This window comes from Siphateles boraxobius, unplaced genomic scaffold (assembly GCF_051911475.1).
Source record: "Siphateles boraxobius isolate OS27281-9 unplaced genomic scaffold, OSU_SipBor_1 222, whole genome shotgun sequence".
NCBI classification, from domain to species: Eukaryota; Metazoa; Chordata; class Actinopteri; order Cypriniformes; family Leuciscidae; genus Siphateles; species Siphateles boraxobius.
The window spans coordinates 624,367-647,344 of record NW_027508836.1 but is presented as its reverse complement, the minus strand read 5'-3'; the positions used below and the strand labels follow the sequence as shown (position 1 = coordinate 647,344).

At 39.7% G+C, this 22,978-nt stretch overlaps 1 protein-coding gene and 1 pseudogene across 1 annotated transcript; one reads left to right on the top strand and one right to left on the bottom strand.

The window, feature by feature from the left end:
* Window positions 1–1,539: 1,539 nt before the first annotated feature.
* LOC143747489 (apolipoprotein B-100-like) lies at window positions 1,540–22,296 on the bottom strand (annotated as a pseudogene).
* Window positions 9,993–12,190, top strand: LOC143747463 (zona pellucida sperm-binding protein 4-like). Its single transcript, XM_077240243.1, has 8 exons — window positions 9,993–10,715; window positions 10,793–10,980; window positions 11,054–11,151; window positions 11,223–11,380; window positions 11,457–11,649; window positions 11,719–11,866; window positions 11,952–12,024; window positions 12,102–12,190. The coding sequence occupies exons 1-8, from the start codon at window positions 10,004–10,006 to the stop codon at window positions 12,176–12,178; spliced, it is 1,647 nt and encodes a 548-aa protein (XP_077096358.1). The 5' UTR covers window positions 9,993–10,003; the 3' UTR covers window positions 12,179–12,190.
* Window positions 22,297–22,978: the final 682 nt, after the last annotated feature.

The following is a 22,978-nucleotide window of genomic DNA, read 5'->3' as shown; positions in this document are numbered from 1 at the left end:
TTGCCAAAAAACATCTGCGCTGGATAGGGCACACCATACGCATGCCTGAACACCGATTGCCCCGTCAAGTCCTCTACAGTCAACTAATGGGCGCAAAGCGTCCTCTGGAGGGCAAATGCAGCGCTTTAAGGACTACACCAGGGACATCCTAAAGAGAGCGAACATTCCCCCCACGCAGCTTGAATCACTGGCACTCGACAGACCTGCCTGGCATGTCACCTGTGCAACTGCAATCTCTCAAATACATCAAACCAACCAAGACCGACGATCCGAGAGGCGCATCAAGAGACACCAGTGGACGGCTGGTACCCCCCTGGTGTCTGGTTTCCCCTGCTCCATCTGCGGTCGAGTGTGCGGCTCAAGGTTCGGACTCAACGCCCACGAGAAGTGGCACCAGCGGCAAGGTCGCTAAAATAGGTCGCTTTTTTTACGACCCCTTAGCCTGCTCGAATCATGCCCTCAATTATTTTGTGTGTGTTCACATTCCAAATGCCATAAAAGTCACATATTTTGGTACCATTCCGATGAAGCTGTAGGCTAATTTTTAATAATTCAAAACAGAAAATTTTCCGGTCAGAAGATCTAGTCGAGGAAATATTGTTTTTCGGTTCACTATTTGCATCATGTTCTTTAAATGCTGGAGTTATTACATTTTCATATAAAAACTACAAAAGAAAAAACATTTAACTTGGAAATATTAATAACTAACTTTTGCCAAAAGTCATATTTATCCTTTTTTATTTTGCAAAGGTAAAATTATACTAAATATATGAATGTCAATTAAATAAACAATGAACATCACTTAATGTACAATTTAATGTAAAATTGGCAATGAAGTAGCCTAGATCAATAAGATGAGTTGAGTCTATATAGTAAAGTGATCCATTTATTGTAGTGTTTAAATGGGACCAGCAATATTTCAGGGTTTCAATCACTGAACAAACATGTTTACATCATTGTGCTTGTGAGTGACTTTTAAAGTTATTCTGGATCTGTTCATGTCACTGATTATGAGGCCTGAGGTGAGAAAGCATTCATTAAATAAAGCCCAATGATTAGTTGAAATCAATCCTTTAATGAAATATTAAATTCAGATGTGAAGTTACAATGGCGAAATGCAGCTACTCAATATGATATGGAAGAAGAGGATTTTGAAAGTCTGATGCTCGAATCAGACGTTCGTGGCTACTTTTACGAGCCGCAATATAGCGAAGAGCAGCTGAGGCTGATGGAGGAACAATTATCATGCAATAATTCACCATTTCAAATGAAATGAATTTCAAGCTCTGGTGGCAGCTATCCTTGTGTGATTTCTCGGATAGGCGGATACCTCATAGGCACTGTTCTGGATTAGTGGGAGTGGCTTGCGGACCTTTGCAATGTGGTGCATTGTGGGAGTTGTTGTCTTTCATACAAATGCGCCCTAAAGTTATTTTATGTCTTTCCTCAAGAGGGCACCAAATTCAAAATTTATTTTACATTTCGACAACATATATGACCCACTTTCAATAAAGATTAATGTTGAAATGGGTGAAATAATTATTTGAAGCCAGTTAGACTTACACTTAATTCACCCTGATACTCCTGAAGTGTAGATGGAGATGTGAGATTAGAAGAGAACCCAAACACACCCTTTAGGACGGGTAAATCACTATACTCTACTGTTATTGCTGTACTAGAATTGTACCAACGGGAGAAAATCTCTCTTTTGCTATTTAACCCATGCCATGATAAAATATATCCTCTTTGTGTATCTCTTACATCAAAATCACTGTGACTTGGCTGAGTCAAGTATATGTCTACAGCAGCCAAGAGGGTGCTCAGGGGAACCAGTTCAACTTTACCAAGAGCAGTGTGGTTTATTGCAATTTCAGTATAATTGTAATAGATATATGTATAGTTTGAATTGATTTCTAGCAAAGAATAAATACGGTCAAGATCTCCCTCCCAGGTCAGCTGGTCACTAATGTCAAACCCAAACGTGGAATATTTAAAATCAAAGTAACCATTTCCAGTAGTCTTCAGATTGGATTTCAGACCATCAGCGTTCACATAGATGTTAGCTTGATTATCCATTTTCCCCTTAAGTTTGATATCATCAGGCAATGTAGCATCTGTGGTTATTTGGGTTGCAGACTCAATAGAGATAAAGGAAAGAGTTGCATCCAGCTTCAAGGTATTCTCAGCATCTCCATGTCCAGCAGCCTCTGAATCTGGACGATCAAAAGTGTACTTGATCTTTAAGTTTGATGCTGCCTTTGGGTGGGCCTTGGTGTCCGCAGAAAGTTGATGAGTAGCATCAATAGTGAACCTTGTCAGATTAATCTTAGCAAATGTGTCCACAGACAATACAGCCTCATAGATTTCTTGCAGAGTCAAGGTACTCTCGTGATTACCGCCAATGTGGGCATTCTCCAAAGACAAAGAAGAGGCCAATTTCAATCCACTTTTTGTGGTCAGGCTAGTGGTTCCATCAAGCTTGGCCTTCAATCCCTGAAACACGGATGCAGTTGTGGCACTAATACGCATCCAGTAATCCTTCGGATAAATACCTGCATTAGCATTGAAGTTGAGAATAGAGGACTTGAAAGACACGTCAGAGACCAGGTTACTCAATGAAGGAACAATCAGACCCAAATCAATAATAGGAGCAAACCAACTCTTCTGGTAGACAAGTTTGGCTCTTAGATCAACAGGCTGGTTGTTTGTGGTAAAGTCACGCCATAGGCCAGTATTATCATTCAAGTTCCGCTCTCTGATTGATGGAATCTTGAAAATGGCTGGCACAAACATTTCTGCAGCATTTAAGTACCCAAAGCTGGCCAAACTATTCACAACAGCGTAAATACCCATCTCAGCTTTATTATTGCTGGCTGTGAAGTTATGGCTGTAGTTGTAATTGTTTAAGTAGGCGACTACCACACTGCTGATTTCTTGCATGTCAGAGTTGAAGGTAACAGCGTAGTCTTTCTGGACATCAACATCGGCTGAAAAACACTCGAAGAGGTTGATCTTAGCAATACCCCTGTTCTGAAAGTCAATAGCAACCTTACTAGGACAAGTTATGATGTTGGCGGCATTAGAGAGGACACCACTGACAGCTCCTACAACCGATGTGACATGGGATGCCTTGATTTCCACCATCATATCGCCCAAGCGAGCCTTCCCAGAAGTAACCAGAAAACTGTTCTTGATAAACGGAGACTCAGTATCAACACTAGCATTGAATTCAAGGTGGCTTAGAGCAACAGCATCAGCATTCACTTTCATCTTCATCTTGATCTGCAAAGCATCACTATCAGTGTGGCCAGTAAAAGACAGCTTGGCGGCGCCAAGGCCCATGTTCAAATGCAGGTCACTCTCATGGGTACCTTCCTCAGAGAAGTCTTAAAGGGCAAATCTGCCAGTTCCTTCATTTTTAACTGTCAGTGTGAATGCAGCATCCTCCTGGCAAGCTATAGCCTTCTGAATCAGCATGACTTCACCAGACAGTGAGTGCGAGGGGATGTTCACCTGGTTCTTGTATGAAGTTTCAAGAAAGAAAGTATTGTTAGAGGCAGATCCATTCAGAGTCAACCATGCATGTTGGTCTAAAGTCAATTCAATGTGTGTTAACTTGAAAGTTTCAGACACCATTACAGGACTCGTCTCGGGGATCGATATCTGTGCTGTAGATTCTAGATCGTAACTCAGAATGTTGAGGTTTGCAGAGGTTCCTTTAGAGTTAAAGCAAGCTGTGAAAAAAGGGTATCTCTTTGAGCCGTTCTTGAACTCTGCAGAGGTTCTGGCGTTGTAGAGAGCGCTGCTGATTATGAATTCACCATACAGTTTTCCAAAAGATGGCACTAGAAGAGATGTCGAAATTGCAGGAATCTGACTGTCAAGCTTGTTCACAGCACTGGCAGGATGGAAGATTTCATTCAGCTTTGTGTAACCTTGGGTCTTGATCAAGCTAAGAATGTTTTGTACATCCTCAATGATGGAAAATATCAAAACCTTGATGTGCTTTGGTAGGGTTTCAACAACTTTGTCAATATGCATACCCATTACAATCAATTCGCCCAAAATATCCAAAGCCTCACTGAAACGGTTGAACATATCACTCGCTAATTTGTCCAATGCACTGATCAGACATTTCAGCTTTAATGTATTCTCTTGGTATAGAGTTTTCAAGGCATGTTTCAGCTGCACAGCTCTTCTCTCAAAGTTCAAATTGGACACAAAGTCACTTACATGATGAGGTATGCCTGAATTTTGGAAGCAATCCCCTCTCGGTTGATGTATTTCCTCATGGTCTCGCCCATGCTCACGAGTGTTATTCTGATGTTGTCAGGGACTTGAGAAAGACTTTCAATGAAAGGCAAGCTAATTGATTGTGTATCGGTGCTTTTGTCATACTTTAGGAAGCCAGAGACTGCAAAGTCCTGATAAGAAGTGCTGACAGTGTTGAACAGATTGGTGTGCACTTTTCCAGACCCTTCCAGCCCAAGCCGGCCTGGACTGTTGTAAGCGCTGATTTTCTGTTCAATGGCATAGTCGTTCACTTCAGCCTTAATTTTCACTTTAATCCTTTGTTCAGAGGGGATAAGCAAAGTGTCAGACATGCTTTCAAATTGTGATTTAATGTTGACATTGATGACGTAGTCTAGGTTAAGGTGGGTTGAGATCTTGCATTCATGAGAGTGAGCTATGGATTGTGGTTCTGCTTGTAGAAAGACTTTTGCAATAAAATCATGACTTGCATCTCCATGCAAGAAGTATGTGTCATCCTTACCATTAACACTGGCATCAAAATTGAACCGGAATGGAATAGTTGTACCATCAGTGTTGGTGTCAAAATCAAATGATTTTGAGTTGAAACGTATATGATTTTTGATTTTACAGGAAAGTCCAGCAATCTCTAGTTCAGTGTTGTGGTTAATGCGACTTCCCATGATTTCTCCAATGGTTTTGCACTGAGCAGTGGCAGTTTTGTTTTTGTAGGTGATCTCGAAGGTGTGCTTAAGCTCCTGGAGACTCAGGAGGCTTTGCAGTGAGGTTGTGCCATTGGTTCTCAGGCCATCTTTATTGAGTTTCAAAATGGCTTTGTGGACAGCTTGGTGTCCTGTGAGTTTAAAAGAGGCGTCACTGTGAATAGCTAGACCACTGATGTCCAGTGCTCCTGTGACCAGGGAATGGATACGTTCTTCAATGCTGTAAGTTGAGGTCTCTATCTTAATGCTAACTGCTTCAACACCAGCTCTGGTCTCAACCATGTTTTGGATCTTCAGGCCAAGAACCTGTGCTTTTGTATGAGAATTTAGATCAAGCTGGGATTCCTTGAAGGTTATTTTAGCAATGTTTAGCAATGTTAGAAGGTTGTCAAATGCTGTGTTGTTGGACAGAATCATCAGCTCTCCATTGGCAAAGGCTACAGCAAAGGAGTTCTGAGCCTGAAGAAGTTTTGAATCTATTTTCAGTTAAGAATTCATCTTTGCCTCTTGTCTGAAAGGGAGGACTGAGACTGATTGCAAAAGGTTTCCTGAACCATGGACTGAACCAGCCTTGAAGAATCCTTCCAGGTTTCCATCTCCAGAGATCTCCTCGGCATCAACGCCAAACTGTCCATTGTGCTCCAGCGAAATTTGCACTCCAACGTGGCTAATTACTTCAAGCTTGCTTTTGGATTTCACACTGAGTTTTTCAGCAAATTCCACTTCCCCCTCAACACCAATCGTGGCATTGATAATCTTGTGGCAAAGCACAGCCTTTACGTTAGCCTTGAGAGAATCGCCAGGTTTGGTCTCAACTAGAGCAGATCCTGTGAAATAAATCAATCAAATAGCAACCATCCAAAACAAGTGCATGCATACAGTGCATGTGGTACTTCAATTATAGGTTTACCTTCAACCTTTATGGAGAGGAGGTCAACAGGACTTGTGCTGGTGACTTCAAACTTAGCAGAATAACTTTCAGCAGGATCTCTGGCTGCAGACACAGCAGCTTCTAAGTTGTAGAAGTTGCTGTTTAGTTTTCCGGACAACTCTACCAATCCGAGAGTCGGCACAGACAGCGACACACTCCCAGGAATGAAGAGCTCTGGAAGGTTAACGCTAGCAGATTCAAATTCCAGGCCGAGATGAGGTACAATCAGGTTTGGTGTGGAGAGGGTTGTGGGAAAGTTCAGATCCTTAGTGGATTTTCCACCCAAGGGCAAGGGAAGAGTGATGGTATAGTAATGCTGGCCAAAGTGATATTTAACAGCAGCCTCTCTGTTTAAAAAGCATGTGTTCATTTTAACTGGTAACTGTGAATTGAATTGAAATACTGGTGAATATGGTGACATTAACTCACACATTCAGGAACAATCTTTCAGGAAGAGTGATCACAGGCACGGTGTGAACTCCCAAATTCTGCACATGTGTAAAAAAAAAAAAAAAAAAACGAATATTTTAAATGAAAATTAAGTCATAATATACTCACCCTGCTGTTGTTCTAATGCAGTATGCCTTTCTTTCTTTTTTAGACCACAAAAAAAGAATAAAAAAAGTCCTGCTCGCGCTTGTCCATATAATGGCAGACAATAGAAAACTTTCATAGAAAGACACAAAAGTATCAAAGAATGATCCGATGCATCACATCTCATATATTCCAAGTGTTCTGGGGTTTTACGATAGAGCTTGGTGGAAAAGAAACCGTAATTTAATATATTATTTAACGAAAATCCTTACCTTGGCCGCTTATCTTCTGTGCTCAACTGCATGTGTTCATGAGACTCTTATTAGCGACGCAGTTCACTCCGACACACAGGTTGTGAGAAATCAAGCGACATGAAATACAATCCATGTAGCCTACTTTTTTGTGTTTGTCGTAACAAAAAATTATCTCGTTCACATCTATCATCAGACAAACTGAGTTCCAATTGAGGGTATATTTGATTCAGTAAAGAAAGTTCTTGGATACTTTTTGTGATTTATAGGTGTTGTATTTCATAATGGGTTTTAATTCATTTTGATTTCTCACAGCATGTGTTTCTCTGGGTGAGTCGGAGTGAACCGCTTCGCTAATAAGAGTCTCATGAATGCAGTCGAGCACAGAAGACCAGCGGCCAAGGTCAGGATTTTTGTTAAATCAAACATAAAATTTCGGTTTGTTTTTCACCAAACCCTATCGTAAACCCCCAGAACACTTGGAGTATGTGACGTGTCACAAGGGATCATTCTGTGATGCTTTTGCATCTTTTTTAAAAAGCTTGATGCTGGTCGCTATTCACTGCCATAATTTGGACAAGAGCAAGCACTTCATTTTTAAAACATAAAATGTTCTCCTTTTGTGGTCCGAAAAAGAAAGAAGGGTATACTCCATTAACAGAACAACATCAGGGTGAGTAAATGACTTAATTTTAGTCCATTTTAAGGTGAACAATCACTTTAAGTTTAATAAGCATTTATTTATTTGGGTGTTTTCAAATGCTGATGAAAAAAAATTGAGGGAAGTTCTTACCGCAACTGCCTTTGCCAGAACATCGCGGACCTTCAACTCATTCAGGCCAATCTGGCGATCAAGAAGGCTTTTGACTGTAGCATTGATGTTGGGAATGATTCTTTGAATCTCAGATCTGACATCAGACTTAGATTCAGCCTCAATCTTTTCATTCTCTGAAAATAGATATTTTGAGAGAGATAATTCACTAGAATTATACTGTCATGGTCGTACATTTCCTTATTTGAATGGCAAACTGAAATTTGAAATTTAAACTGCACAATTATTTTGCATATCTAAATTTGACCATATTACCACAATCAGACAATTCCTCAATAATCGCGACAGGCCTTTTGTACTGGACATGTACCATATTTCAGGATGAGTGTTTGAACAGAAGTCGTCTCTGGGAGTTTTAAGTCACTCTCAATTTCCAAAGTCAACTTCTCACCATGCTTCAGTTTTGCAGAAACTTTAGAATCAAGCTGAAGAGAATCGATAAGCAACTCTGCAGAGATGCTGTTTAATATCATTACATTTCTGGCCTCATGGGATGTTCCTGTTAGTAAGCAAAAGACAAATGATGGTTATTTTAAACATTGGTGTTTTCTCTTTTTTTCCAGTTAGGTATTTTGTTAAGCCGTCTCCGACCTTCAGCCATCAGGCTAAACGTGACTTTGTCTGCCTCATCCTCGTATGCGTAGCTGATGGTGGCAATATACTCTGTGACCTTTTCAGATGGATCGAGCTCAACAGCAAATCTAAACACATACATAGTGTGGATGAAATGTTTGAGAAAAAGGAATATTTCGATATCAGTATATAGATGATTTTCACTTACTTGCTGTCACCAGTGAGAGGAAAGTAAGGGGCAGCATCGTTTGACATTGCATCAGGATACTTCAGGACTGTACAGTACTTCAGTCCAGGGAAAAAAGCAGTGCATTTATTCATATTAATATACTCGCCCTTGGCAGGAATGGGCTTAGCCTTGGCACCAACAACAGACACCAGAGAATTGCTATAGATGGGGGAAAATAACAGCATTTAATGTATGTAAAATAATTTGACTTGTTTCTAGGGCTGTACGATTAATCATATTTTCATTGTGATCACAATTTTTACTTGTCTATTAATTAAGCATAAACGCAGTGACATTGGCCTGCTGTTTATTCATCCTAAAAAATAATTATTTCCATTATATTGCATTAGTAACAAGCCTCCACATTCCACAAGCTTTCCTGCTTGCGGATACCAGATGTCAAGAGTTTAAATCCTTAAACTCTTTGTTTTGGGTAAAAAAAAAAAAACAGAAAGAGTTGGGTTGGGGGAAAAAACGATTGGAAAGCATTGGGGAAAAAAACGCTTGGGTTTGAAAATTACGCAATTCTTTTGGGTCTTTACCTTGACTTAATCGCTGGACTAACATAACTACATGTATTGATACTCAAGCATGCCCAAGTTCTTTTGAAGTCTAAAGTAACGTGTTGCCCATTTTTGTAGTGACATTTGATCATGGAAAGTGTCTGGAACAAAATTAATATCAAACTGCATTACACATAACTTGCGATGAAGGAGAGGACCTTTTTCTGGGTGGTCCCAGTAGTGTTTATTTAACAGTAGACTGGTACTTTCCTAATCTGGTGAAACCCACATTGGTTGTTAACTGAGAGCATTGCATATGTGGCCATCCAAGATCAGCCCTTATGAGTTCATGAAGAGAACTCTAATAATTTAATTCAAGCATAGTTTAGAGAATGAATGCTTTGGTAGTGAAACCAAGTTTTATTTGTATGACCATTTCTTACCCACCAGAGACAACGGTGATGACCGCAGGCAAAATAATTTTGTATGTTTTGGTGAAGAGAGACTTTAACGGATCCTGTTCTTTTCTGACAAGACTCAAATTACAATAAATGTGCATGTTTAAATTAATTTGAGGTAAATTATTGCCTCAATTTCAGGTCTAGTCTGCAGCCTGCTAAATAAAATATTGAGCTATACTGAATGATCTTGCAGTGTGTGCAGGATATTAAAAGCCTTTATTATATAACTTTCTCTTTATAATGATTAAAAATTTTGGAATAAACCAGCTATTGCTGATAAAGGCTTCCATATCATTGCAACATAATCCTGCATATCAAACACTTGAGTCAGTCTGAATACACGTCTGTTGCCATGAGAAATCCAAGATGTGTTTTAAAAAAAACAATACAGAATAGCCAAAACATCCACTATTATATTCACATAATGAAGCATAAAACAAAGGCTGAATTCGGAACGGCAGAAATAGGACTAGTAAACTATTCTGAATTCAGCTCAATATGTGCATTCAATATATGTTCAAAATGGGTGGGAAATAAATGAAAATTGAATCTTAAGAACAAATGAAAACCCCCATTTACATAAACTCCCAGTCATACAAGTCTGGAGAATCATGACTGTTAATGAAGAGGGAGTGATTATCATTAATTAGCCAAAGTCTGTAGAGTACAAAAAGACCAAAGGGCAGCATTTCAGCAGTGTGACTAGCTGTTGAACAATGGCAAGAAGTTGGTGTGCTGTTCAGTCTCTGGCACTTTGTGTTTGGTTCTGTGCTTTCTGTCATGCTCTTCCGAAGTGGAGTGATCTGCCCCAGAGTCCTCAAGCTCTGACGTTCCAGCAAACTGACCAGTGGTTTCAAAAGCCAGTTCAACAGCAAGCTAGTCAACAGTTTCCTCAGCCGGTTCAACAGCAAGCTAGTCAGTGGTTTCCTCAGCAGGTTCAAAAGCCAGTTCAACAGCAAGCTAGCCAACAGTTTCCTCAGCTGGTACAAAAGCCAGTTCAACAGCAAGCTAGCCAACAGTTTCCTCAGCTGGTACAAAAGCCAGTTCAACAGCAAGCTAGTCAACAGTTTCCTCAGCAGTTTCAACCGTCAGTTCAACAACAAGCTAGTCAACAGTTTCAACAGTCAGTTCAACAGCAAGCTAGTCAACAGTTTCCTCAGCAGTTTCAACCGTCAGTTCAACAAGCTAGTCAACAGTTTCAACAGTCAGTTCAACAACAAGCTAGTCAACAGTTTCCTCAGCAGGTTCAACAGCAAGCTAGTCAGCAATTTCAACTTAAGCAGCCAGTGGCACAGGCAGAGCCTTTTGACAAATGTACTGTAGCTGATTATGAGCAGATCCAATGTGGACCACCTGGTATCAGTGGTGCTGAGTGTGCTGCTATCAACTGCTGCTTTAATGGCCAGCAGTGTTATTATGGGAAGGCAGGTAAGAGTGTAGTCAATGTAGAGGCATTCATGTTAAACTGATCCTCATCAATAACCTGCTCTTGTAACTCTTTCCAGTGACTGTCCAGTGTATAAGAGATGGGCAGTTTGTGGTAGTGGTGGCTAGAGATGTTACGCTGCCTCGATTGAGCCTGGATTCAGTCCGTCTCCTGGGTGGAAATGATCCAGCTTGCAGTCCTGTGGGATCCACACCTTTCTTTGCTATATACCAGTTCCCTGTCACTGCTTGTGGCACAAGCATGATGGCGAGTAGCTGCTTGTGGTTTTATTCTGCATGGCTTAGAATGGATTGGATGCCAACAGTGTTACTATTTGCAGGAGGACAGTGGATATGTGGTGTATGAAAACAGAATGACCTCCTCATATGAAGTGGGTATCGGACCACTTGGTTCCATCACAAGGGACAGCCATTTTGAGTAAGTGATGTATGCTTTATCGTAAATGCGAATCATTGACAAATGCTACAAGCTCACTGTTTGTTGTCCAGGCTTCTCTTCCAGTGTAGGTACTCTGGTACATCTGTGGAAGCTCTGGTTGTGGAGGTCAACACCGTTCCTCCACCTCCACCAGTAGCTGCTCCTGGACCCCTCAGGGTGGCGCTTAGACTGGCAAATGGTCAATGTGTCACCAAAGGCTGTGCAGAAGGTAAGTGTTTGTCCCGAGTATGCCTAAAGCCTTTCTAAAACTCCAGTTTCTAGTTAAACACTGCGTTCTTCCTCAGGGGACGAGGCATACACGTCCTACTACAGTGATGCTGATTATCCAGTTACAAAAGTCCTGCGGGAGCCTGTGTATGTTGAGGTGCACATTTTGGAGAGGACCGACCCCAACATTGTCCTGATGCTGGGACATTGCTGGGCCACATCAACCCCCAGTCCACTCAGTCTACCCCAATGGGATCTTCTGGTTGATGGGTGAGTAAGGCCAGTCTTTATCCATCTAGTGTGCTGTAAGGCATTTCTGACTGCCTCTTTGCCTTTCAGATGCCCTTACCAGGATGATCGTTACCTGACCACATTGGTTCCAGTGTCTGGATCATCTGGTCTTCAGTTCCCGACCCACTACAAGCGCTTTGTTGTGAAGATGTTCACATTTGTAGATCCAGCATCACTGGCTCCTCTGCAGGAAACCGTATGCTCTGCAGCCTTACCTCAACCCTTAATATTAGTGCTTTTTACAGTGAATTCTATGGCTTAACCCTTTGCCCCTGTGTTAGATCTTCATCCACTGTAGTACAGCGGTGTGCCATCCCTCCTCTGGCTCCTGTGAGCATGGCTGCAGTCGGAAAAGTGAGTGCTTTCTGTATTCCGACTTCAGGAACTGTGAATTTCTTATTTAAATGCTAATGCTTCTACCACTTCTACAGGAAGGGACACTCCCATCAAGACTGTCTCTAGTGGGCAAACTGTGGTGTCTAGTGGAGAAGTTAAACTGGTCATGTGAATTTAATTTAATAAATTTCATGAAACCCAACAGTCTCTCTGGTATTGATTTTCAACTGGAGTTGGATCTTTCATGACTGTTCTCAGTTTTATGTATTGGGCCACACTATTAAAATCAAGTTAAAATGTTCCTTTAGCATGGTTGTTCATTCTGACTGGGGTGTTTGACTTGAACTGAACAAGCCAAGTTTATGCCCAAGCCACTTTACTGTACTCGTCAAGCTATAGTTGTTAACCTGGGCCCCTATGCTTCTGTATAGCTCAGTATTTTTTTGCAGGGTGCAGACTTGTTTTTTTCAACCATTTATTTCTGCTAAGGAATAAAATGTATATAGGTAAGGACTTTTCTTAGTATCACAATTCTTTTCCTGCAATTGTGAGTTTCTTGCAATTGAGTTTACATCTCACAATTTTGACATCATAATCAACTTGACTCTCTTGGTCAAATGAAAGTGTATTAATTCTGATGAACTGTAAAAAATTCAAATGAGAATAATCATGATTATCTGTTTAACCATTATTGCAGAGCCCTACTCCTATGTGAAGGGCTTTTAAATCCTTTATGCATTGATAATCCAGTTTCACTTACATGACGCTGATGAGCTCAATTGGCCCACGAGGAGCTGGAATGGAGAGCCTGAGCTTGCTGTCAGTCACAGAGAGCTTCACTCTAACACTGCTCTCATGATAGATGTTCGTGTGCATCTCCAGACCAGAGTGAACATAGTCAGGGAAGTGAGTCCCAATCTCAGTCACAAACTCAATGCCAGCAGACAAGGTCAGAGCTAATTCCTTCTGTGTAGTAGTCAATTCATGTTAGTATACTACCAGTCAAAAGTTTGGATTAAGATTGTTTTAGTATTTATTTGAATTAAAAAAAAAAGTAAAATATTATTACAATGTAAAACAGCTGTTTTCTATGTGAATATACTATAGTAAACTTTAATAAGGGGCCAAGCGCCTATAGTTTTTCTTTTTCTTATTCCTCCCGAATGGGAGTCTATGGTAGCCCAACTAACGGAACATAGTAAAATTATGGAGTTTGGCAACACTTGTAGGGATGGTAAAGAATAGTTATTGGACCAATTTACGAGTCTTTACGACCAACTCTATAGCGCCACCACCAGTTTTGAAATGGTTATAACTTTTGAACCTTTTGTTCTAGAAAAATGAAACTTAGTACACCGGATTTCTCTCATTATGCAGATCACATTCAATATCTTACATTAAGACTCTGCCCATTACAGTAGTGGCCATTTTGAAAAGTACAGTATTCTGTTTTTTTAACTACTCCTTTAAATTTTGATCAATTCTTACGAAAATTGGTTCAGATGTGATCTTCAGAGATGGGATGCATTACATTTGTATCTAGCAGGCAGAGTAAATTTGAATATCTTACCTAGATTCTAATACTTATTTTAGTCCCTTCCAGTTTTTATCCCAAAAACATTTTTTTTCTTTTTTGTAAATAAACCCATACTATCATTCTTGTGGGGGGAAGGAACCCTAGAATTCATAAGGAGCTCCTCGAAAGGCAAAGGCCCCAGGGAGGCTTAGCTCTTCCTAATCTTATGGGCTACTACTGGGCTGCAAATCTTCAAAAAATTATTTGTTGGAATACTTCCCCTGATGTTGATTGGTGTAAGGTGGAGGCAAATACTTGTATTTCTACATTGCTTTCTGGTGTAAGGTGGAGGCAAATACTTGTATTTCTACATTGCTTTCTACTCTAATAACAATGAAGCTACCATTCTCTCCCTCTAAATACTCTTCAAGCCCAGTAGTACGTTCTACGCTTAAAATATGGTCACAGTTTAGACAAAGGCATAAACTCAGCAACTCTTCTAAGCTAAGCCCTCTCCGTAAAAAACATTTGTTTCCTGCTGGTAAAATAGATCTCACATATGCACAATGGCAGAGGGTAGGCCTGGCCGGGTGTAGTGATTTTTACATAAACAACACCTTTGCCAGTTTTAATGACCTCTCAGAGAAATTCCAATTGTCACAGTCCAACCTAACGATACTTTCAAATCTACTTTTCCTGACTTGCCACCTATTTCACTATTGGATAAAATTCTTCTGTCTCCTACTTTTCTTAAAGGTCAAATTGCAGCAATAAATAAGATGGTTATGTCCTCAAATGATGTTTTAATTGACAGAATAAGAGGTAAGTGGGTAAAGGACATAGGAAGTGAAATACCTGACGAAATTTGTGATGAGGCTTTTAATAGAGTAAATGGATCTACCTCTTGCGCACGCCTCAGCCTTATACAACTTAAAGACATCCATCGTGCCTATTACACAAAATGCAGACTTTCAAAAATTTACCCAAATGTTGATGACTTGTGTGATTGATGCAAAGGTGACAAGGTAGACATTTTTCTTATGTTTTGGGCTTGTCAAAAGCTGAGTGACTATTGGACATTCATATTTAAAACATTAAATGAGGCCTGTAGCTTGGATATAAAACCCAGTGTTGAAGTTGCTATTTTTGGAGTACCAGAACATGGATTGACAAATAAAGTAAAAAATGTTATTGCTTTTGCCACCTTATTAGTGAGAAGGAGAATATTATTGGAGTGGAAGTCAACAAACCCGCCTCAAGCCTAAATGTGGTTATGTGATCTAGTAACATTCTTAAAATTAGAGAAAATTAAATATTTAATGAAAGGATCGGTCGAAAATTTGTAGAAGAATTGGTTTTTACACATTTTGAGAAGATGAAGACTTGTTGATCAATGTTAAATATGACCACCAATTGTGGTTTTTGTTTTATAATTGTTTACGGACCACGAATATGTCCGAAATTTTTATTATTGGCTATGTATGTATATATGTTTTTTTTTATTTTAAATTTATTTTAAATTGAATTTAATTGTGATTACTATTACTACTGTTGTCTTTTCTTGTATGTAATGTATGGTTAATTATTTCGGCGGAAAGGGTTATAATGGGGGGAAAGTTCTAACTTTAATTGTATGAAGCTTTCTGTTAATGCTTTGAAAAAGTTTATAAATAAATTATAAAAAATAATAATAATAATAATTGGTTCAGATGATCTTTGGACTGAGCCGCACAGAAATGAATGAACAGATTTTTTTTTTTATTCATTTTTGTTCAAAGTGATGATGTCAGAAACTTAAGGAGGTCAACCCAAAATTGGTTCTGAGGCTTTATCTTGGCTAAACTTTGATCAATCGAAACGAAAATTGGTACGCTTTATCAAGGGTATGCCCTGAAGGTACCCGAGAAGTTTGAACATAGTGTCACCTTGTGTTCCAGAGATACAAATTTTTTGCAAAAATGCTTGTAACTTTTAAAAACATTGTTTAAAATTTGATTTATGCCATTATGTGCCTTGGTTTTTGCCGATTCCGATTTTCCAACAAATGAAGCAAATGAAAGACTGTTGACAAAATTTGCTCAATTTTGTAAAAAATTGGCTCAGATGATCTTTGGACCAAGCCGCACAGAACAGAACGGATTTTTTATATTCACCACCGTTCCCAAGATATTCGTCTTCAAAGTTGACCTTGCTAATTTGTTAGCATGCTAACCAGATGCCATTCTTTCTAATGTGGCTCTTCAGCTATCAGGTTAACCTGTTAAAGTTACATTAGCATTAAACTAGCTTAGCATGCTAATCTGGTTAACATGCTAAGTAATGCTGTTGTGTCCTCAGTCTCACACCTCTCAAGGCTCTCCTTTGCAGTTCGGCGAGTCAGCATCAACTGAGTAGCGCAAGTTGCTAAACCCCGTGCCATGAGCCCCGAACCTCTCAGGTCGTGGGTTTGAATCCTGTGCGGCACATGCCGTACTGTGGCCAGAAGTGGTGCAAAAGTTGCTTCTGTTTCAGACATGTTGTCTATCTGAGAAGGAACTCATAAAATATAACATGTGGTGCATTTATATATACATATATTTTGAGTTGATTCTCACTTGAGTTGACCCTGACCCAGAGATTAAAGGCTCAAACTTTATCATTATAATTGTGTGTAATGTTGCGTCATTTCAATTCCTTTATTATCTAAGGGTTGTACTATTCTTTCTTCCTCTTTGATTAAAAATAAGTGTGTTTTGTTCATACTTATAGAATTTTGTATAAAAATTCTGTGTTCTGTTAATTTTGAGTTCATTTTCACCTGTACTTCTGAACCAGCTGTTTTTCCATGCATGTTCAATTTCAGCAGTTTTTATTTCTGCTCTGCATTGCGCTACAGCCACTTCTGAGAAAAATCGCTGCTTGCAGCTATATTTTATTCCTGTGATCAAAGCTACATTTTCAGCATCATTACTGCAGTCTTTAGTGTCATATAATCCTTCAGAAAACATTCTAATATAATGATTTGATGCTCAAGTAATATTTCTGATTATCATCAGTGTTCAGTCATATTTTTGTGGAAACCGTGAAAAACTACCATTTAAAAATTTTAAAAAGTACGATTTTAAAAATTGAAAATAAAACTATACTTTTATACAAATAGGCATTAAACTGCTCAAAAGTGACATTAAAAAAAACTTTATAATGTTACAAAAGATTCTATTTCAAATAAATGCTTTTCAAAATTGATGAAATCATAAATGTTGCTTGAGCATCAAATCATCATATTATAGTGATTTCTGAAGGATCATGTGACACTGAAGACTGGAGTAATGATGCTGAAAATTCATCTTTAATCACAGGTATAAATTACATTGTACAAAATATTTACATAGACAACAGCTACTTAAACTTTTAATAATATTTCACAATTTTACTATATTTTTGATCAAATAAATGCAGTTTTCAAAAACATGAACACATCTTAGAGCATAATAGTAGAAATGCAAGATAATCTGTTGTTGACAATAACACGTGCACGACTGAAGTGTGTTGGACTCACCCTGCCTGGATTAAAGCTCAATCCTCCTTTGACTCCAGGAGTAAAGGTACCAGACAGAGCCACTCTCAGTGGAAAGCCAGCTCCGGTGGGCAGATAAAACTCATTATCCATGAAGATGTAGTGAAGGAAAAGCTCGTTGTCAACACTTGAGAGCAGTCTTTTGAGGAACTATTTCAAAAATATAATGCTGATTAGTAATGCAAAGAAATTTCGGTGACTGAAAATTGTTGTTTTGGGCAAAGGGTTTTGGAGTATAGAAATCATTGACCCCAACAGTGACGTTTAATTAACGTTTCTCTAATGAAGTGTTCAGCGTCTGTTTTGTTCCACAACGTGGATAAACTACAACGGGTAAACATGTCAGCTGTGTGGACGCTAGTGCTGGATTAACAATGTCGATTTCTCATTTTTAATCTATACTGATCATTTTTTCATCAAATTTTTAATGTGAGTGTGTGGAGGTGGGGACTAATCTGCATATTCATGATTCCATACTAAATGGCACAAGGGTGTTGAGTTACATTGAAGCTATTTTTAAGGCACAAAGATATTATTTTCACGGGATTTTATTTTTTAAATATATAATTTTGATTATCAAAGATGAGTTTTAAAGGATAAAATAATTGACTTCACTTTAAATCTCAAGATCAATCTTTTGGTCAATGCTTTTCTCTGTTGATGCATGAAGAAAACTTTACTACGTATTTTTTGTAGAGCCTCCCAACCAATAAACAAAATAATCTTTGGGCTTTGATACTTTTGTTTAGAAACAAAGTCTCAGCTTTCAAATTTTGTCAATTTCATCACAAAATTCAAACAATAAATGTGGATTTGTGTGGTGACAGACCAACTTACTGAAATCAATCATGTCTCATGTAATCAGTGTTTCAACCACAGAAAGACATCAATAAAACAGTTTGAGAACAATGTCACGTAGTTACATTTACCTTTTGATAAATATTTGCACTATATGACATATTCATTATATTTTTACTTATCCTGTTGTCTTCATTATGTAACGTATGTTTGAATAAATCTGTCACGAAAACAAGTTTTAGTACAGCCACCGTTTACTTATATTTCAACAACAAATTGGAGTAGAAACATAAATGTGTTATTAAAAAGTTGATATAACAACTGCATTGTTTGCATTACTAATTCTGATGACAGAATCCATGTGTTGACAGCTGTGGTTGGTAAAACTGTACTCACGTCAGTGGGGATCATCTTAAGGAGATTGTGAATCATCTTGCCATCTTTTGTATCAAGATACCCAAGTTCAGCTCCCAGAAGCTTGAGGTACACCATTGCTTCAGGAGCATCCTGGGCCTTTAAGTCCTCGATAAGCTTGTTGACATTATGACTGATTTCATTGACTATGTTTTGAGAAGCCTACAGCACACAGAAGAGATTGAGATTGGAATCCAGCTGTGAAGAAATACATCCATTTGCAACTTTCACTACATTTAATACCTGTCTCTTCTTCCTATCGTTTCCCATGAACGGCAGCATGTTGTCCAAGACCTCATTGAGTTCAACGGGCATCTTGTCGGTGGCATATAAGGTGGTCTTCATGATAGTATCTGGGAAGAATCCATTGTCACCAAAGATAGCCTCCACAATGGGCTCAAAGCCCTTTCCCTCCATGCCAATCTGAAAGCAAGAATCCAAGACATTAGGGCTGGTTGATTATGGCAAACAGAATTTGGCAAAAAGAAATTATTTCATAGGGCCATAATCAAGGAAATGTTGGAGTTTTATTGAACTCTGTACCTCAATCAAGTCCAAATCAAACGCAAAAGCATTCAAGGTCATCTCCAGCATGACCTCCCTTGGAAGTTCTTTAGGAGATTCAAAGATGATGTTTCCCTCTAAAGATCCAAGTCTGAAGTACCGAGAGAGTTCGTTTGGTTCCATGAGCATTTCAATTTCATTGCCTTGAAAGGCCTCTCGAATCTTCAGTCTCAAGCTAGGGAGTAAACAATACAAGATTACCTTTTCTTCTGAAAATTAGATTAGGTTCTTATTCTTCCTATAATTTTTTTACTTACTCCATTGTCTCTGGTGCGGTAGAGCTCAAGATGTTGCTGATATGAGAGGTGATGAAGCTCTTGACCTGAGGATTTTCCTCAACAAGGAGAGCCGCTGCCAGTTGAGCGAGTTCAGCAGGCGTGGGGTTCTTCATCAAGATGAGATACGCAGCTACACGCTTCTGTACGGACGCGGCTCTGTCCAGAACAGCATGCATGAGCACCTCTCGGCCCTGTAAAACCCATAAAATGAGTCTCATTAGCTGTTTCTACCCATCTATTTTTGGGATATTACTGGATGGAAACCCCAAGATGCAGATAAATTCTAAAAATGTTCATAAAAAAAGTATGCACTTATTGAGGTGGATTTTTTTTATCCAATAAGAAGACATACGCATAAACACTTACAGAATAAATTCCTCTATGCACAACAAAAAAACTCGACTTGGCTCAACAGAAGATGTGATTGGATAACTGGACTAACCAGCGGACCAATCACATCACAGCATCTCAGATGTTGGTTTGATCTGAAATGCCTAAGCCAAAGTCTGTCATCAGAATAATTTGGTTTAATTCCCTCCTAGAAGCATCTCACATGATTGCGTTCAGAAAACAACAGGAATCCGAACGCAAGATAACTTAATATCACCAAGAAATTTATGATGTACGGAAGTAAAGAGTCATAAGTTTCTTACCCAATTGCAGTATTTTTATTACAGATATTTTGCAGCAATTTCCCAGGAAGTGACGATTTTGTTTTCTATCACACATTGGCAGTATAACTTAAATCCACAACTTTGGATGGAAACATAGCTAATTACCGTTAATCAAGCTGTTCTGAGACGCTGTGAGCTGCACGCTTGTAAATGAACATAGTGCCTCCCTCTGAAACCGGTCTATCCTGTATTTTCTTCAAAATATATCATAATATACATCACAAAATATCGCAATGTCAGTATTTTCTAATATTGTGCGGCTTATTTTATACTGACTTCAAACTCAGCAAGAGTTGTGGGTGTAAGGAACTCAGCTTTTTGGAAATATTAATAATCAATAATATCTTGTTATTATTAATTATAAATATTTTGGTCAGTTAATTGGATTAACTTTATGTGGCTGAATTAATATTACAATCAATTAATCAGTTCTTCCAACGAACTCTTTTGATTATTAATTTATTCTAAGAAAAGGGTATCTTCCATGGCCACAGAAGAATAATTATTTCTTCGCCTGTACAGTACTTTGAGCCAGTAGCAAAAACCGTGATCGAAAAGTGACTTGTATTGCAAACAAAACAGAACCAAATACATATTAAGTTTTATTAACTAAATATAGATATTTATATGAATATAAATAAACTAAACAACATACACACATGAATACATAAATATGTTAGTGATAGGATGAAATTGGAAACCGGAAGAGGGTCTATGAGAAGAACCATCAGAATTTCATTTTCACATTTCATTGAATTGAATACTTGCATTTGTAATGGGAACAATTCTTGAAGTTGTTGAAAAATAAAGTCGTTGATGGTTCCGGCAGTGTCAAGTGGAAGTTGGTTGAGCGTTCTCTTTCTCCAGGAACGCATGGCTGGTTTGGTCAAGGCCTGGGACTCTGTTGAGGCCACGCCGAGCACCCAGGAGAAGTGAGGAAGTCGGAAGGATGGGTGATTGGAGTCGTTGTTGGTTGGAGTCTTTGTTCCAAAACTCTTGAGATTGTCCTTGGTTCTTTGTGAGAGAGTCATCTCTCTCCTGCCTGAGCCCATATCTGGTTGGATCGAGGCCTGCTGGGCCCTGGGGCCCCCGTGGAGGGGGAGGGGGTTCCCCAGTATAACCAGAACAGTGTTGCGGCTGGATGAAAGAACTAAGAGAGGGAGGTCACATGTGGACTGTCTCTAATAAGGCCTGGATAAGATCCTCCCCTAAGGGTTGAACTCGACCAATCAGAAAAGGTGACATGTCTGAGAGGGAAAGTGGCTCTTAGTTGATTTACGGATCTTTGTCCCTAGCATGATTATACCTTCATTAATGCTCAGATAGCTATAACACATCCACACTGCATTCTAGAAGAAGGTGATGTACATCAAAGTGTGAGTCATTAAATGAGGATTAATTAGGTAGGAGGCATGATACAGATGAGGTTACATTGATCGTTAGTTGGTTGTATACCAGGATACATACCATAATATATACCTAATAGTACACGAGACAGTAAACCATTTACACTGTTTCTTTCACAGTTTTATGCATGTTCATTTATAGATCAGTTAGTCTATGATTAATGCAGCAAAGTCTGTTTTAAAGAGGGTTTCTGTTTCATAGTCTCTCTCTTGAGTATGTGGCCACATTCCTCGGAGGTCGTAAAATCTCCTTATCATGCCCTGTAACATGACACTGTTTCTGCCCTTGTGTTTGTTCATTTGGGCTGTGTGAGGAGTTTCATAAACCTTTGTATATAATGAATAATTAGTATGTGTCTGATTGGTCCATACCCTACAGATCCCCCCTTTCGATCGTTGTTGTCCCCCCTCAAGGACAACCACGAGCGAAGTTGGAAGTGCAGAGAGATCAGACACACACTTGTCATAGAAGGCTGGAAGGCCATGGTGGCCTCTGGTTGCTCGTGTCTTCTGGAGCGGTGGTCGTTCCACGGCTGGTGATGTGGACAGTAGCCAAGTCCAGGTCTCTGCAGCAGGTGTTGAGGCAGCAGGTGTTGGGGCATTCTGAAGTTCATTAGTTTTGGGGCATGTGTTTCCTTGTGGTTGCAGGAAGTGGTTAGGCCTCTATGTAGCATAGAGAGGTTTTCAAGCTGACCTGGTGCTGGTGGCCGGAGGTCAGAAGGTGGTTGTTAGCCTCTCAGTCACGAGAGGTCTGAAGGATTGAAGTGTTGTTCTGTCCTTATGGTGGTGCCGACGCAAGCTTGCCTAAGCTGGGGGGGGCAAGGAGTCGGAAGCTTGTACCTTACAGGACTCCTTGGGTGAGTCCTGTGCAGGGAGCTATTTTGCGTGTGTCAGCGCCTCCAGTAGCTCTGAGGCAGGTGCGTCCAGCTGTCCTTGCGGAGCCTCAGATTGACACCTGTGTGAAGGGTATGGAAGAGGATGCTGTCGTTGACAGCCGTTGTTCCTCCTGTGGTGTTTGCAGGTTGAGGGTACTGTCCTCCATGGCTTCTCCAAGGGGCTTGGCTGGTACCTGGGTTGTTGCCATGGTGACAGTTATGTGCTGGCCCTGGGCATGCTCTGTCCAGCTGCATTGAATCTGGTTCGAACCTCAGTCTCTAGCTGGTCTGTAAGGCTTTGGGCACAGGTCCGCTCCTTGTGGGACGCTGTGATCTATTATGTGAGGTTGTTTACCTTCTGTTTTATACCCATAAGGTGGGGTAAGGAGATGAGAATCTTGATCACCCCGGTGTGGCTGTAACTCTGGCTTGGGTCATGGGTCGTTTGTCCTCTTCTCTCATGGTGCAGTTCCGTTGGCTCTGGTGCCGTCGGATGTCAGCAGCCATGGGTGGAACAGTGTTCCTCGCGATGGCTTGTCAGTCTTTTCGGTCTCCTGTCCGGTTAAGGTCAGGTTAAGCAGAGGATCTGCAACATTTTGGCACACTTGTGGTGAGAGACTAATGCATGACCCTAGAAAGTTCAAAGCCACGGTTTAATGGGTTCGCTAGATATGTAGCATAAAGCTAGGTATTTCATGTGTAGCTAGCTAGTGAAGTGTGTATTGTATCCTTATCATCTTAGCTGTGGATGTTAGGAGGCTAAGACTTGTGTGGTTCCGAGAGTATTTCCTGGAAAGGGCATAGCCGAGATGAAATAAATGACTTAAGATGGTTCTTATGACTAAAATATTTCTCTGGACTTAACTGGTGGTTCACTACGGCTTGACGAAG